Genomic DNA, 18,571 nt, shown 5'->3' on the forward strand with positions numbered 1-18,571 from the left:
TTTCCCATCCTGGCATTCCTTCATGACTCGGTCTCCCCCCTCTCCAACTCTACATTTCTGTCTAACTCTCTCCTCTTTCAGCTCCCTCTCTTTCTCTTTCTCTCTCTGTCCATCACTCGGTCTCTCTCCTCCATTAATCGCGCTCTGCGGTAGCCGTCAAAAAACCCCTGAATGTTCATTATTTTCAAAAGCAGAATGACAGTAAACTCCGCCAACACTTGGTGAAAAGTGCCGCCCACAACGGCTCCAGATGGAGAACGGCAAGAAAAGGTTTTCATTCTCTCCACTCTTGCCTCCGACCATGATGGTGGAGAGTGGATTCTGAAATATTTTGGCAGGGTGGATTTGTAGATTCCTTCTCCCGCTTCTGTCGTTTTATCTGCAACTTGCGCTCCAAAGTTGGGATAGCAATTAAGCAAAGATGTTTCTTATTTTAACCGACTGAGGAAGATATATCATGATGTTTTGGTTTGGCTCAGGGTTTTCCGGTGGCTCACTCGGCTAAAGCTAGTTAGAATCTGACCTTTGTCTCAGTCCATCACTCCTGTCCTTTTCACTTCATCTTGCGTTCACACGAGGCTCCAGTGCTCCCCCCAAAAAACCATTTACTCCGACTGAGCCATTCTAAGTCCCATCTTAACTTTTAACTAATGAATTCTGGGAGTCGTATTTAATAATCTTTGCAACAAGTAATTTGCTTGACATTTTGGGCTGACCTGGAGTACTGAGAATGAACAGTCACACAATGCCACAATGTTTCCAGACTGACTTGAATTGTAGAAATGCCAAGGCTGTCAGAGTTAATGCAGAGCTCAAGATGTTGGGTTTTACAGCATTATTCTTTTTCTCATTGAATGAATTTCATTTCCATGTTCATCTCAGTTGGCAATTGTTGGAATACTTGATATGAGTGCCACAAGCAGTGGAATGGTATGTTCTACATTTAGCTCCTGTACACTGTTTTCAAGTGTTAACCAAAAATGTGCTTCATCTCCAGACTGATATGCACTTATGGAATCTGAGCTTTTTTTGTGGTGCATTAACAAAGAAAATTTAGATCCAGCAACACTCTACTGTTTGTTCATAGGAAATTCCCCTGGGAAATTTCTATTACTAATTGCAGTTTGCAATGAGCTACAATTGACCCCTCACCCCTTGATTGTCCAACCCCCGAAGGAGACGCAAAAACTGTGGAGCTAAAAATTGATACATAATTTACTGGCATTAAAAATGTATATGCTACGCTAGCTATGTAGTAGTATTGGTCGGAGCGTTGTTGTGAAACCTCTTGGTTATTGTTAGAAAATAACATCATGGTTGGGCTTAAATTAACAATGTTTGTTACAATGTTAGGCAATGGTCGTCACGTAGTAATGCAGCGCCAATAACATAACATCTTTGGTAAAAAATGATGAATAAATAATAAATATTATATATAATTGATTTGGTCGAAAGCCGGCTAACGAGCTCCTTGTGCATCGGTACCCAGAGGCCGGGGAGCCACTGCCCAGGCGTTGATATCTGCCGCCTTGGGTGTGAAAACGTATATTAAATATAGTTTCTTTGTCACTTTCATTACACCGCCAACAGCACACACAGCCACAGCAATCCAGCAGAAGATGACATCTTTTTTCCAGTGCTTTCAAAATCTGTTACAAATGACCAATGCAGAAATGATTCACATGACTGCTTTCTGAAATGCCACCGCTCTGCAAGGTGTTGTAAAGTTTGAGCACACAAACTACTGGGTTACAGTGATGCTGATTTTTGGTAGAAAAAGAGGGTTCAACAAGCGCCCCCTAGTGTTAAATTCACAAACAGACCTCCTCCATAAGAGGATTTAAGATGCTGTAGAAACATTAAGCTAATTCCTCCTTTCCTTCTGAGACGAAATGGTAATTATTTTCACCGCCTTAAGTGGTTGTCAGCAAAATATAACATTCTAATGCATCGGCCCTGGTGGACGCTGATGTTTATTTATGTATAAACTTTTTGGCAACGAGGCAATCCAAAGCGCTTTACGTGACACATCAAAAGCATCGAGACAAAGTGCAACAGAAACACGTAATAAATATACTTTTATGTGCAATTAAAAGCAGTCAATAAAGAGCCAAGAGAATAGAAAAATGAAAACAAGCTAAAAAAAATAAATGTTAAGACAAGAATAAAAGTTACAGTGCAGTGTGAGAAATAAGTTATTATTTGATTTTAGGTAGCAAACTGTCTTCAGCCTTGATTTAAAAGAAGTGAGAGTTGCAGCGGACCTTTAGCTTTCTGGGAGTTTGTTCCACTTATATGTGGCATAAAAACTGAAAGCTGCTTCCCCATGTTTATTTTTGACTTTGTGGTCAGAAAGCAGACCTGAGAGGTCTAGATGGTCTGGGTGAACAGAAGCTTTACCGTCGTGAATTGACCATTTTTGGGGCAAACCATTGCAGGCCTCTATCATTGTTATACTCCCAGCTGGTTTCCATCAGTGTTTTAGCCCTAGTTAGATCAGCCATTGGCCTTTGTGTTATGCCTCTCTCTGGCTACAAGGTGAACCCTGCAGCATGAAAGTTTCCTCTCTCTCTCTCTCTCTCTCTCTTTTGCTAACTTGCTCTCTCTCTCTCCTTTTTCTAGGAGTGCCCGGTAAACCTCAGATGTTGGGCTCTGAGAACGCTGTGCTGGAGGGGGGCAAAGTCACCCTGACCTGCACCAGTACCGGCAGCAAACCCCCCGCCAGGCTGCGCTGGTTCCGAGGAGAGCAGGAGCTGGAAGGTGAGAGACACAGGGAGTGTGTGGGCGCTCTGTGTGTGTGTTAGTGTGTGTGTGTGTGTGTGTATTGCGGGGTCAGAAAATGTGTTTTGGATTTATCTGTTGTTGTACTCTGGCTTGTAGTCATGCTGGATGTGTTTGTGTGGTATGAAAGCACATTGGGTGTGGTTTTGTGTGTAGGACAGTGTGTGTGTGTGTGTGTGTGTGGGGGGGGGGGTGAGTGTGTGTGTGTGTGTGTGTGTGTGTGTGTGTGTGTGTGTGTGTGTGTGAGTGTGCAGCTGCAAGGATATTGTGTAAGAATGTGAGTTTGTGGCTTGTATACAAGTATGTGAATGTGTCCCATCTGTACTTAAGTGTGTGTGTGTGTGTGTGTGTGTGTGTGTGTGTGTGTGTGTGTGTGTGTGTGTGTGTGTGTGTGTGTGTGTGTGTGTGTGTGTGTGTGTGTGTGTGTGTGTGTGCGATCCTGCAGTAATCGGTGTGAATGGGGATTTGCAAGTGTGTTTGTTTTTACACAAGCTGGAATTTGTGCGCATATGCCTCACATATGAGCATTTATGTGTGTTTTTCCTTTGATTGCGAGAAACTAGCTTATCTGTGTATGTGTGTGTGTGTGTGTGTGTGTGTGTGTGTGTGTGTGTGTGTGTGTGTGTGTGTGTGTGTGTGATCATGCTGTGAGTGTGTATTGTGTCCTTGCCACATTGCCTGCTGTCTCTCTGTGTGCCCTAAACCTGTGCCTCCATATGTGTGTGCGTGTGTGTGTGTGAGTGCAAGACCACGCTGCTTTTGTGCCCGAGTGCAGAAACATGCTGAGTGTGTGTTTCTGCCCTTTATTTCCCATCATTCCTTCATGTCCTGATCCTGTAGATGTGTGCCAATGGATGCATCCAGGAACTGTGTATACGTTCGCTGTTATTGTGTTTTGAGATGCGCAGTGCAAGCGTGTGTGTGTGTGTGTGTGTGTGTGTGTGTGTGTGTGTGTGTGTGTGTGTGTGTGTGTGTGTGTTTCACCCGTTGAGCTGCAACATATCTGCTATACGGGGAGTGACACAACAGAGAGCGAGAGATAGCGTGGGTCGGATCTAGCCGGGGATAACGACAGAATCCAGCAATAAAAGGCAGGGCGGAGGAGAGGATGAAGGGATGAGGCCGAACAGAGAAACGGAGATAGAGAGAGCTTTGCAGGAGGTCAGGCCGACTGTTTCTTTTTTTTGTTCGAGACAAACGGGAGAGATGAGCTCGGGGAAGAGAAAGGCAGAGGGAGCGCGGCGACGATGTCATGAGAGGACAAATTAGCCGGCTTCTTTCTTCTAGGTAAACGGAAAATCAAAGAGACGATTGGCAGCCTCTGAGTCACACCACTGGTATTTGGCAGTGGAAGCGTTTCTCCGAATTACCGCCATGTTTCCCGTAATCCCCCCCCTCCGCATCTTGTTGCCTCATCAGTCAAAGGTTTTTCTGTTTTGCTTTACCGAGCAGAACAAACATACTGGAAGTGTTGTTTCTGTCGCCCCTTTTGCTCCTTCCGCCATCTGGTCACCAGAAACTCTATAAGCTTCTAGCTCTGTTTGCGCTGGAAGAACAGCGCCCTCTGTCTGTCTGCTAAGCTCTCCAGCAGATGTCCCGCTAAATCCGTGTAAACCACTGTGCTCAGACAGGTAGAGTTTATTTGCAGGGGGCTTTTCCTTGAGTGATTATATAATTATAACACGATGTGATAATATGATAATGATTTATTGATGTGAAAATGCTACACTCTACCCAGCCTTTGTAATGCAAAAATGCCCATCTTGTGTCCTGATGCTTTGGCAGTTTTAGTGTTTGCTATAATTATGGATTGAAATGAGTCGGAAAAATGGACTGAAGCTACAAAGAGAAGGAGGAATGGGCGAGCTGCCTGCCGGAGGACAGATTATCTGCTCGTTTTGTTGCAGCCGGACTAAAAAAAAACAATGGACGGAGGGAAAGAGGAGGCTGAATACTCAGATTGTTGCTTTTTAGAGAGATTGGATTCTTGTTCAGTGGGTGAGCTCACCCAAAATAAAATAATATGTATTACTCCTACCTGTAATGGAATCACGCCACGCAGATAGATTGCTTTTATTTGTCCAGTTTTTGAGATATTGGTATCTTGGGATGACAGTATAAAGGGGGGTGAATTCAATTTTGGTTGTAGTGCTCACATTTTTGAATTACAACTTTGTTTTAGTAAACAAAATCTGCACCGACCTTCACAGGAAGCAACTCTTCTTGAGGATCAACCGTAAAGTTAGGGCACTCAACGGACGACTTCAAAGACACTGGATTCATACATAAAAAAAGTTAGGAGTCTTAAAGTCTTTGTGTTTTTCACACTCAATAACCGTCCAGCAACAGGGGCTCACACACTCCAAGATCTTTCACCATGAGGGATCTCCGATGAGTATTTCTGGTCTCTAAACTATGTTTTGAGACAAAAACACACGGGATGTCACATGATAAACTACGTAAGTAATACCATGCATGTAGTCATGCTTGTCGAAGTTTTCGTTGACACCCACGTTCACCAAATAGCCTGTTTACATACTTCTTTACTATTTATAGCCTGTTTCCTCTTGGTGCAATGTCAACTTTGATTCAAGTTGCAAAAAACATATATACAGTAAAAGTTCCTATTATTACAGGTGACTCCTCCCAATGTTTCCCATCAGCCCGTGTCTTGTGACTGTAGCTCCCCAAAAAGTCCCGATGTTTAGCCTGCTAGATATCTAGAATGTGCCCACGAAGAATGAATCTATCTATATCTACAATGTGTCGTTCGAAACAGTCCACACATAGCGCTCGGGTGCCGATTTGTGTCTGATTGGGCCTTTTGTTTGGGAGCTCAGAAACCTGACAAGAAGTGGAAAATCAAGGCTTTGGTGGTGTCAAAAGTTGTAGTCTCTAAGCCCAAATTGAGCTGTTTTTTTCAGACTTTGTAAAATGCCCTCAGAGTCACAGAAGACATCTTACAACTGTTTTCACAGGCTGAGCAGCACCCCTCATGACTGTGTGCCTTCTTTTTCCACAGCTTATATGCCATAAACATCTTTCCTTTCCTATTGCCATGCAAACATATTGCAAAAATAAATAACTTGTTCACAAAAATGTTGGCACTGAATGTTAAAAAAACCCAGTCATTTGATGTAATCCAGGGTTTTGCTGAATCAACAGCCTTGTCTGGGAAATGCGTTGCATCCAAAGTAACAAGGACACTGGTTTCTGTTTTCGTTATCTGGGTGAACCGGCCCTTTAAAATACAGAGAGAACAGAGAAAAATGGAGACAGACAGAGAGCGATTTGAAGGAGATGAACTCGATGTGAATGATGGTGTGTTCGAGGCCGTCCAGACACCACACAACACCGATCAGTCATTATTGGACTGACACACTCACACACTGTCACACACACACACACACACACACACACACACACACACACACACACACACACACACACACACACACACACACACACACACACACACACACACACACACTGTCACAGAGTGCTCTTCTCCAGCGAGAAAGCGGAAAAGCACCACAGGTCAGCATGCTATTATTACAGCTTCTCATTGATGGTATGGTCCACGTAGGTGTGTGTGTGTGTGTGTGTGTGTGTGTGTGTGTGTGTGTGTGTGTGTGTGTGTGTGTGTGTGTGTGTGTGTGTGTGTGTGTGTGTGTTTTGAAAAGAAGAGCCCACAGACTTCTGCTCACCACTGCTTCTCTGACAGCTTCACTGACATTAAAAAGAAGGAGAAGGGAATGAGGGCGCACAGATGTAGAGAAGGGTGTGTGCGAGGGTGAGGGAGGGAGAGACGGAGAGAGAGAGAGAGAGAGAGAGAGAGAGAGAGAGAGAGACGCGTTGTATCAAGGAAGTGACAGTGAGGGACTGCCGAGGAAAACAGAGAACAGAGAGGCAGTGAATGAATGAGCGGGAGTGTGTGCGCACATAAAAATAGCTGGAGCGACTGCGAGGATGCTGAGAGACGGATGGAAGCTGCATCGAGAGTGAGAGACTGACGGAGAAAACAGAGAGCAGAAGGGGGAATTAAGGAAACCACAGAAGAAGAGGCGAGAAGGCTTTGCAGCTTGAGTGGGAGCGCAGACTCGGGGGGTGGGGGGGGGGCGGGAGCAAAAGGGGTGAGGGTGGGGAGGGCAGTTTTTAAAGAGAAGAGGACTGAAGAGCGCAACAGGAGAGAGGGGAGAGAAAAGAGGGAAGGCTGAAAGGCTGACGAAACGGAGAGAGAAATCCGGAAAGAGGATTTAGATAGAGAGAGAGAGGAGGGAGAGGAAGGGGGAGACGGAGAGCAAGAGAGTGCGGGAAAGGGAGTGGTAATTGAGAAGAATGAAAGGCTAAGAGCTTTGAAGACTGTATTAGTTGTACTGTGTGAAAGGGCTATGGATCATTTAGTGACATCGATGTATTGGATTGGGGGGATAATGGGGATTTATGGTGGCACTTAAGGCCATACGGGCTGAATACCGGCCCAAATTGTCGTAATGCAGGACATGGGGCGGACGGCGAAGGGCACGTGGGCGTGTGTCCGCACGGAGCCACGTAATGTGAGAGACGAGACCGGAAAGAGACATCAGAGGAACCGACAGCGGTCGAACAAGATTTGTTAAAGTGGCCCTATTATGCTTTTCCACTTTTTCCCTCTTCTTTTGTGTGTTATATATATTTTTGTACATGTAAAAGGTCCATAGAGAGTAAAACCTGAAGTCCACGCCTAAAAGGAGTTACCTTCCCCCTCAGAAGCTCCTGAGCTCCTGAAACGGCTCCATCGAATTCTCTCCTTCACTTCTGTAACTTTATGAGGTCACAATGTTACGGAAGTGACCTAAAACTCCTTCCGGCTAGTTTGGCCCTTGAACAACAAAAGAGAGAGATGGAGCTGAAGCTCGGGAGGAAGAGTTTTTTTGAAATGTGAAACGTTGACCAATCACAACAGAGCGGGCTAGCTGACCAATCAGAGCAGACTTTGCTTTCTGGAGGAAGGAGCAAGCGCTACAACGGAGCGTTTCAGAGAGAGGGTGAGAAGAGGTGCTGCAGGACAGAATGATGAGAAAAACAAGGCGGATTATGAGCATTAACACATGTAAACATGTTGTAACTGTAACTTGACATAAAAATATGCACCCGGAAAATTATAGGGCCTGTTTAAAAAAGCAGCAACACAATGTAAAAATGATTGTGTTAACATCTGAAAAGTACCAGAAAAAAGAAATACTGTATCTCAAAGTTTACTTGGGTAAATGTCATTACTCACCTCCACTGCTGGAGATACTGCCCTAGCAGCTAAACGTCCCCCCCACTAATCCAGTAACAGGACTACTTAACTCTCTTTCTAAATTAGATGACCTCACAGGAACGCTCGAATCAAGACGTTCACTGGACGTAATCCGATTCAAGCCTAAAAGTGATGACCGTTTTGATTATTTTAAGACCTTCCTTTTTATCCAGGGGAAGGGCTTTTGCTGAGCATGCATGGCGGTGTTAAGCCACGCATTGCTGCCTATTCACCGTTACACGTTTTCACACCTCGGAGATGACAAGTAGAACCGGAGTCCTCTACTTTCAGCAGATCAGCAGCTTCACTGGAGTAGCTCGGCCTTAAGCACCTTGTGGCAAAGTTGTTATTCTTTATACAGAATAGGGCTGCAACAGATAAATAATTAATTTTTTCATTCATTATCTTTATGTGTTTTAGGGTTTTGTTCATAAAATGTCAAAATCTAGTCTAAAATGCTCATCACAATTTTACCAGAGCCCAAAGTGATGATTTTAAATGACTTGTTTTTACCGAAAAATATATTCAAAAACAAGCAGACACATTTTCAAAGTTCTTAATTAAACTTTGACATGCTGGGGCGGCTGTGGCGTAGTGGAGAGCAAGGTAGTTCTCCAATCAGAGGGTCGGTGGTTCGATACCCGGCCTCGGCAGTCGATGTGTCCTTGGGCAAGACACTTAACCCCAAGTTGCTCCCGAAGGCTTGCCATCGGTGTGGACTGGATGTTGCATGAATGTTAGTTAGAGTCTGATGGTGGCACCTTGCATGGTAGCCTGTCATCAGTGTGTGAATGGGTGAATGATATGTAATATACTACTGACTGTAAGTTTGCTAAATGACTGTAATGTAATGTAATGTAACTTGCATCAATAATATGAAACAGAGAAGGGCTGCAAATTCTTACTTTTGAGAGGCAGAAACCAGCCAATAAACAGTATTTTTACTTTATAAATGTATTGAAATGAAAGCTTGATTAACAAAATTGGTGTGGATAAACTGGTGTTGTCTTAGCAAAGAACCGCAAACAGTTTTGATGTAATAAATCTTTTATCAGTATTTACTTCATTAGAATATTTTCTTCATTCAACAAATTGCAGTTTGGATGGATTATTTCTCTCGCACATCAGAGTTTCAGTGTCTCACAATAAATCACACAGTTGAATCTGCATTTGAAACACTCAGAGCTCTCACAGATCCACTCTTTTGATTATGAAAATGACATTTTACATCTCATTATGCGACTAAATGATTTTGGTTCCATCCGCTAATCGATTAAGTGACTAATGTTTCAGCTCTAATCCAGATAGCCGGGGTCACAGCGTGCACACTTCTCCAGCCTTAGATGCCCAAACAAGCTGGACGCACTAATTGCTGCATCCGGTTGTTTGGTTCTACTAATATGATTGTTTTATGGAGGATTGTACTCTGGAAGGTTGAAGCATCAGCAGCAGCAGCACCTCATCTGCATCCCATCACCACCTTGGGGGAAGTTAGTCTCAAGGCTGTGCCGGTTGCCCACCTTTTTATTAGAGGAATGGAAGTTTTAATAAAAAGTACAGACATCCTATTAAATTTTTAGCGAGTACTGAAGTATTTTAAGAGGGAGAATCCCACACACACAGTCATGCTGGAAATAATATAATTGCATATTCATCATCTTTTTTTAAAATAATTTATCAGTAATTAAAAACATAAATTTGATGATATGATGATTTTGTAGATACTTGGTATTTTTGGTGAACTGTAAACTTTTTAACTGTTTTAAATAGTAATTAATCATGTGACGAGGCAATGATTTCATAAATGTATGCTATAAATTGAACAATCATGATGACTTGAGGATGTAGAATGAAGCAATGTGTGGCGAGTTTTTGTTTAATACTTAAGTTTCTTGAAGCGGGCTTACATAAAACTAAATTAATTTTACCGTGATGTAGAGTTGCTTTATGGATGTTTTTGTAGGACAACTTGGAAGTTAGCATCAAACTAGTTCCTTAAACAAAAAGCCAATGGGATTTTTCTATTGGATATTGGTTTATTGCATTAAATAAGCTCTGCTACTTGCACATTTTTGTTTACCAAGATAATCTTCACAAATTAACACCACTTTTTATAATTTTTGATGAGTAAATACAATCGCCAGGAATAAAAAGCTAGTGTAAGGCTATAAAACGTACTACATAACGGTCACATGACTTCGCGTCACCAGCACTAAGCTAAATATTGTCTAGTGTTCGCTTTGTAGTATTTAGCTATAAGTTAGCAAGCACCTTTAATCAGAGATGTAAAAGCTTCAAAATTCACAACTTGGTTATTTATTGCCATATTTTATTTTGTAGAACAAAAACTTAAAATCTCTTAAGCTTGTGTTAACCATGGACCTCAAACCCATTCCCAAAACCCTTTGATTTTGAGACAGGGAAGAGGAAGTCTAGAGACTCGTTCCTACAGCTCTCTGTTTCTATGCTTCTCTGCAAACATGTCTGGGTCTTAATTAATGCTGACGGATTGGAGCTCTGTTTCTTTTATATGATTTCTCACACCTTTATTTTTTGCCTCCACACCATCAGCTCTGCGTCATAATTTCTGTTGCTGTCTGTTCCACAGTCTGCTTGTCAACATACAGACCTGTTATCTAGCATGAGTGTATGACTTTCTATATTTTACACATACATTTAACCTATACTGACTGATTCCTTGGCTGCTTTGGAGCAGCGGAAACAAGCTCAGTGACATTTAATCACCACGTTGAAATGTCGAACATTGTGCAGAAGCAAACATTTGTGTATATAGACATCCAGCTGATACTTAGCAGCATTAACGTTCATTTAGAGTCGTGCTCTGTTTTAGTCTTCAGGTAAATATGTAGCTGCTGAATGCTCCTTTTTGTTCCGCAGCTTGTTGCTAACTGTGTCTATCTGCCGTCTTATCGTGGTTTATCAGAGCTGAGAAGACACTGAAAAGCTCCCTAGAGCTTAGAGGAACTGTAGAGTCAGGTGATGATTATGTTGCTTCATCACTACGGATGATCCCTTTCACGTAGTCCTGTAAGCCACTGGTAATATAGAAATGATTCTAGCTGTGCTTAAGGGTTTACACGTTCTCACTTCCATAGTTTTCAGTTTTCTTATCCAGGTATCTCCAAGATTTCTGCCTCTACCCCAGCTCAATTGTTTGTGAATGGAATTTTGTGCTCACAGAATTGAAAAATGACATTTTGAAAAATTCAGCAGCAACCTCTGTTTCCAGAAACAACATCCTGGTTACTTTTGGGTAGAGATGCACAGAGAACCATTATTTTGTTAGATAACATTCAGTACATTTATATCAGTATATTTATTTGTTATATTTTGTTTTACAAAGTTAAGAAAGCATTGTTTAAGTCAAGCCTGATATTGCCCAGAGGGGGGATATGTTGAGGAAAATCTATTTAGTATAAAACTTTATAGCCGTATATAGAACTTGTTATGTTGAACCCCAATAACCTGGTTGTTAAGATCACCTTTGGAAATGAGTTGACTTTGCCAAGAACAAGTTGTTATTCTTTGCAAAATCCCATAACAGGAAATAAGTTGTGCCAGGAAATAAGAATATCATGTCCGGTGGAAGGATAAGCTGTATTGCCAAATAGGTTATTGTGACATTTAAGAACAGGATGTGAGAAGAGATGTGATAAGAACCAGATGTGTTTTGTTATGGCCCACTTGGCATGATGTGATTGGCTGGTGGGATGACCACAAAAGTATATAAGATATGATGAAAGGATGAACGTGTTGAATTTTGTTGTAAGCTCGTCTGCAATAAAATATCCCCACTGGTGGCAAACTCCAAGATCTGCATCTCTTCGTTGACTTTCTGCCACAACAACATAAAAGAATGACTGGCTGAAACATGAATTTGTTTTGCAATTTGGGTGAGCTGGCCCTTTAAGAGAGAGAATCTGTTAGTTTGTACTAATCCAGTGTAACAACCTGTTACTGCTCCCCAGTCCGATACGCTTGTTGCTCCGCTTGCAGCACCAGACATGCAAATCTACTCTGATTATCTAATAACGAACTGAGGAAATGTGAATTATGAGGAAATGTGCATCATAGCTGTCTTGGGGGCGGGAAATACACTTAATTTAACTTGTTAACTTGTTTGCTTTTTTTCTTGGTCAGTTGCATGACCTCCCTGACCTGAAAAAAAACTCATTAAAACTCAGTTGTATGATTTCAAAAAATACTGTACACAGGAGTCAGTGAGTAAACAAACCAGATCTTTTTTTCTTTTTTCTCATTCCCAGGACTGGTTTTGAAGACCCATAGTCTTTAATAAAAGCTGTATACTGTCTGTGTTTGTTTGTGTGAGAGAGAGAGAGAGAGAGAGAAAAGAGAGGATCGTGAGAGAGACAGACTGACGAAATGACTCCTCTGAGTGGCGTAGGATTATTGAAATGCACCTGGAAGGTAAACTAATTTTCTCTGCGGGTCAGAGGACTGGTTATGCTAATAAAACGAGAGATGTCATTAGATTCAGTGGTATTAGAAGAGTTCTCTGGAGGGGGAGGAGGAGGGGGAGGAGGAGGAAGAGGTCTGTGTCGGTGAAAAAGCGTGTGTTTTTCCAATCTTCTCCCCTGCCACTATCTCTGCCTCCTCTGTGTATATGGTATTCATAAGCTTGACCTACATGTGCCCATGCTTGTGTGTGCAAGCCTGCCTGTGTGTGTGTGTGTGTCACTTCACCCAAGAGAAAGTGATAAGGTTCTGGTCCACTTTCCAAGATTCACCAACCACTTTCACGGTCCGACCACCTAGTTTTACGTTTTTTTTTTTTTTTTCTTACAATAGAGTGCGATCTCCGGATGACAGTCTCCACTGTGTTTGTGCTTTCATACTTGGTCTAACTCCAGTACCGCTGCAGCACAGACCCCACTAGCACCTGCACACCGTTCTTCTTTTTTGCTTTTCATCCCTCGCAGACTGCTGGGCCTGCTGCCAAAAATGCAAAGGGAGACGACATCGAATGAGAAACGTCTCTATATGAAAATCTGTGCATATTATTTCTTAAAACTTACATCATAAAAATCAGAAAAACAAGCATGGCTGCAACAGATTGCCGTTAAGATGCTGTGGATTCTCTTTGTTTGCCAAAATATAAAATACCGTGCTCGGGTATAGTTTCCTCTCCGTCCTCAGTGAAGTGCAAATGCAAGCTGTTTCCTAAGCAACAGCGAGCAAGTGAGTCCAAAGAACGCTGGACTTAGCAACATTAGATCTTTGGCCTCTGCCATCCCTTTGGTGTCCCTCTGCATGAAACATCACAGACTGGCCTGGTTAGTAAACACGAGCGTGCTGTGTGCAGTTTACTGATGTTGCATTACAGGAGTTCTGGGTACTGAAGGGGAACTGAAAATATTCAGTTCACTCTGGCTGCCATTAGGAGCAGCCAACATGCAACATTGACTTTTTGCAGCTTTAAAAGACGTCATGAAGGAGCTTTAGAACATTGACATTCTCCTCACATGTTTCCTCAGGAACCAAGGATGTTGTGGCAGAATGCAACACTGAAAGGGTCGGATAACCTTTGTGACCAGATGAACCTGTTCTCACACAGTCTGGAGTTGTATATATTGTATATGCGCATGTTGTATAGACCCTGTTAGAAGTGGTTTAAAGTAAATACGACAATGGAGCATATTAAGGGCTGCAGCTAACGGTTGTTTCGGAATTGATTCTTCTCAAGATTAGCCTTTTGATTAATAGATTAATAGCTCAGGCTGTAAGATATCAGTAAAGAGAAGAAGACGTGTTTACAAATCACTTCAGTTCAAAAGCCTAAAGATGTTTAATGGACAATGATATAAAACATAGAAATGCCGTAAACGCTAACATTTAAAAGGCTGGGACAAGCTTCATTAATAACTTAACACATTCATGAATTATAGACATTGTTGATCAATTTTATGTTGATCCACTTATTGTTTCATCACTTCACTAAACATTTTTTGGCACACAGAGCCAAATGAACACCTCAGACCCATGTTTCTCCTGCTAGTCCTAGTTACCATAAAGGCAAATATAGACCTGCAGGTTCTATATGATGGCTCATAGGGTCGTCCCCTAAAATCCGTGGTGACATTTTATTGGATAAAACATTCGTACATCATCGGATGAGTCAGCAGTAAGGGAAGAGGTGCGACATTGCTCTGGAAATGTGAGTAAATGCACTGTTAGACACACAGAGTCTGTGGCATATAATGACAGATAGCAGCACAAACCACCCAGGGGCACAAGGTAACTGCACAAAAAAGGCATTTTTCATTTAATTGGAACAAATGGGGGTCATTGGAGCTCTGTACATGAAACCACCACATCCTAATGACAGTAAAAGAACCTTACTGGGTGCCATATTGTATGTGAGCTGTGTTTTGTGTGTGTGTGTGTGTGTGTGTGTGTGTGTCTGCGCTGTACTAGCGTTTTTCTAGTCCACGGTTCAGATGCTGACATCCTCTTCTTAACTGTCCCCTCCTTCTTGTCCCTCTTCACCCTCAGGACATCCAAATGTGGTGGAGGCAGTTCCAGACGATCCCACGTACAACGTGAGCAGCGAGCTCACCCTGGAGGTGACCCGCAGTGACGACAACGCTGTCATCACCTGCGCCGTCGACCATCCCTCTCTCGCCCCGGGAGACAAGAGGAGCGAGCAAGCTCTGCGGGTTTTGTGTGAGTCAACCTGGGGGTAAAAAGACGTGAGAGGGAGATGCAAAGTAAAACCATCTAACTGCTGTATTCTTTTTTGTTAAATGTCCACCTAGCTACTCTCCTTTATTAGGCAGCACAGTCACATTTTCCTCCTTTTGCAAGTTTGATCTCTGCTCCAATAATTTCCCATCAGCTACCTGTAATAATGACCACACAGGAATTTAACCTTCCTCTGCTGGCGCACTCGCCCAGACTTGAGTCACTGTGAATAAGAGGAGCAGGTTATGATCTAAAAACGTCGGAGTCGGGAGTCTGTGTCTGTGTCTGTGTCGGTGCTGCCCCCCTGTGGGTGAGGCGGGGGTGCTGCATCACCGGGGGAAGAGTGATGTCGTTGTGTAAGGGGTTATGTCATGGTGGGAGGCAGAGAGACGGGGACGCCTACAGGATGCAGATGGGAGTAGATTTAGATTTGAGACGGGGATGAATGAGACTTTCGCTGTTGTCTGCGCGCTTATGAGTCCTGTGTTATGTAACTAATATTGTCTGTGTGTGTGTGTGTGTGTGTGTGTGTGTGTGTGTGTGTGTGTGTGTGTGTGTGTGTGTGTGTGTGTGTGTGTGTTTTATAATTTACTCTGTCAGTGTGTTTGTCTTCCACTTACAGATTCCCCTAAACCACAGATCGTGCCTGGGAGCGATCTGCCGAGAGAGGGGAGAGGTTTCATCTTAAGTGTGAGGGCAACGCCAACCCAGAGTAAGACACACACACACACACACACACACACACACACACACACACACACACACACACACACACACACACACACACACACATACACATACATGTCTCATTCACACACAAAATAAACCACTTGCACACATACACAGTCTCCTACCGACTGACAATTTGAAGTTTTTCTTTTTTAACTTTTATGTAACTTCAGGCAGTTTGCAACATAACTAAGACTTTCTTCCTCTCATGCTCACATTTCACATTTCACTGGAGAAGGACGACGACTTAAGAGTACATGTGGTACCTTCTGAAAGCCAGAGCCACAGCAGCACAACAGTGGTTCATTCGACTAATCTGTGCGATGAAAATACCTTCATATGACTTTAAAACCTTCATATTACTTTTTTTTTTTTTCTGATCTGACACCGTCGTGTTCAAAGTCTGGTTAAGTTAAAGCAACTAACTAACCACTTTATTGATTATGATTCGGGTCATGGTTAGAAAAATCCGTCTTTGACTGTTAATGTCAAGGTCAGACACTTAACGAGATGCGACGAAAACATGCTACTTCCACTTTCGCTTATTCGTAGGACTACTCAAGGTCGGTATGTTTGATTATTTGAACACATCTGGTGAGGGCGGCTCCTGATGGACAGTTTATTCTGGGTTTATGTAACCGTCTTTTGTTATAGTGCTTGTAGCCTTTTTTATCGTCTCTTCGCGGCCAGTTCTAATATCATCTCTCACCTCCAGCTCTTGAACCAATATTGTTCATATTCCTAGTAACTTACCCGATAGACTATCATTTATATCAAGCCACTGTTTCCTCTCTCATAGGAGCGTGGCCTGTTCTGCTCTTTCTAATGTACTGATGGAAGCCCTGACTCTAATAAACAGAGACGGCTGGGTGCTGCTGTGTTTGCCCCAGAGAGTCTTCATAGATTTTTAGATGCACTTTAGACCTGAATATGAAGACACAGAGTCACATGTGAAAACCACACATTTAGCTCTGACACCTTCCCGCACAAGAAGACATGACACGCACATAAACACACACATGGGCGCAGTTAGCGGAAAAACATCTGCTTGTACAAGCTCTCGTGTCTTCACTGATACAGTGTGTGTGTGTGTGTGTGTGTGTGTGTGTGTGTGTGTGTGTGTGTGTGTGTGTGTGTGTGTGTGTGTGTGTGTGTGTGTGTGTGTGTGTGTGGACACAATAACACGTACACAGCAACACCCTGTCTTAAATCCTGCCTACACAAATGCACTCTTTCCCCTGGCCTTTCTGCATTATAGATGAACCTTCAGCCAACCAGCCCTATCGATCCCCCTCTCCTCCTCCCCCCCACGTCCTCTCCTCCCTGCCTCCCCCCATCCCTCCATCATCAGTTATCTCTCCGCCGCCGTGTCACTCACGGCTCGTTCGCTCTTCTCCGTCTCGTCACGATGCCTCCTCCTCGTCCTCCTCTCCCCGTCCTATCCTATAACTCTCCTCTATCTCCCCTCGCACCCCCCCCCCCCTAAACTCCCCGTCCCGCCTCCTCGTCCTCTCCCTCCAGATCTGCTCTCTTGTCATCACCCCCTCTCTCCTCCCTCTCTCCCTCTCTCCTCCCCCTGTCAGCTCCTCACAGGAGTGGCTAGGAATAAGACTAGCCGGTTAGTTTGATTGGCAGGTGGAACAGATAGGGGCGGGGCAGGAGGAGGTGGCTGTCATCTCATGAACGTGTTTTAACAGGCAGTAAGGGAGTCGATAAATTATGGACAGCAGAAAAGCAAGGCGTGAACAGTGTGTCGCGGTCCGGGGCTCAATTCCCACAGGGACCACCTAAAGGCTAGAGTTGTATTTATTGTGATGCAATTATACACTCTGGATGAAAGCAGCCAGTGAATTATGTATGTTCTATATAAAACCTAGTCATGTTCAATGCTAATAAATGGCTCTATGTAGTTCAAAACGGCCCTGACAGTGCCAGGGTTCAGCTCCCGCTGGGATCATGATACACAGAGAGGTTTTTAGATGAAAGTGTACACTGAGTGGCAGAGGCTGTATGTAAAAGGAAAGAAATAAGGCTACAGAGAAACAGGAAAAAAACTGAGAGATCACTGCAAAATATGACAAGGAAAGGAGAGGTAGAGGGGGGGAGAGAAAACAAACCGACAGGAGAGGGAGAGGTGGAGGAGAAGAGGAGAAGAGCGTGGGCGGAGAGGAGACGGAAATATTTGGTGACAAGCAACGAATGACTAAGAGAGGGAGAGAGGGAGAGAGGGAGAGCAAACAAGAGAACGCCTGTGTGTGTGTGTGTGTGTGTGTGTTAGCGTACGGCGTGCATGTGTGCGTGTGTGCACCGCCGCTTGTGGATGAGCCGCTGTCCAATCAAATCAGATACAGGTTGCCCCCGCAGCTGTCAGTCAAAACCCAATCACCGCGGCGACACCTTTTCCACACGACACACCCAGCCGCTCGGATCCATCTCCTCCCCCTCCTCCCTCTCCTCCCCCTCGAGCTGCCCTCCCCAATCAAACTCAAAAGAAAACGTCACACTCCGTTCCATGATACACACACTTTTTTTTTTCTCCTCTCTGTGGTCACATCCTGTCAGGTTCAAAAGAATAACTCACCGTATCAAATTCAATACTGTGTTTCCTTGACGCCCGGCAGCGAGAGCTTTCTAATAGAAGAGAAAGGAATTCGTGCTCTAACATTCTTTTTTGTATTTTCCCGTTTATTCCATCAGCTCAGCCCGGGAGTGCTCGCATCAAATATCTGAGCTTGAATCATTTAACTGAAGATTTTTTTTCACATTTAAAAAGCTTAAAAAGAACTTGCATAACTGAGATCCTTTGCCTGCGAGCTTACTTGTGTGTGCCAAGGTCATGGCCAGGGTTAGAATACAGCAGCTGACATGTAACAGGATTACAGTAATCTGCAACCTGTAAAAGGATAAGGCCGGCCACATGCTACTGTATATTCCTCTGAGCGTTTACAAATCCCACGAAAGGCCAAAACCAAACAAGGAATCGATTACTCACAAGTACGGATGTCACAATGTCAGACTTTCAGACCAAAATAATTCATGTTAACGAGATTAGCT

At 43.5% G+C, this 18,571-nt stretch overlaps 1 protein-coding gene across 1 annotated transcript in view; it reads left to right on the plus strand.

Moving 5' to 3' along the window:
* cadm3 (cell adhesion molecule 3) overlaps window positions 1–18,571 on the plus strand; it is an 87,136-nt gene that overhangs the window by 57,207 nt on the left and 11,358 nt on the right. Inside the window, 4 exon segments of the mRNA XM_054596857.1 lie at window positions 2,623–2,760; window positions 14,600–14,770; window positions 15,411–15,452; window positions 15,455–15,500. Coding sequence (XP_054452832.1) covers window positions 2,623–2,760; window positions 14,600–14,770; window positions 15,411–15,452; window positions 15,455–15,500 — 397 coding nt within the window.

The sequence above is a fragment of the Anoplopoma fimbria genome, chromosome 3 (assembly GCF_027596085.1).
Source record: "Anoplopoma fimbria isolate UVic2021 breed Golden Eagle Sablefish chromosome 3, Afim_UVic_2022, whole genome shotgun sequence".
In the NCBI taxonomy this organism is placed as follows: domain Eukaryota; kingdom Metazoa; phylum Chordata; class Actinopteri; order Perciformes; family Anoplopomatidae; genus Anoplopoma; species Anoplopoma fimbria.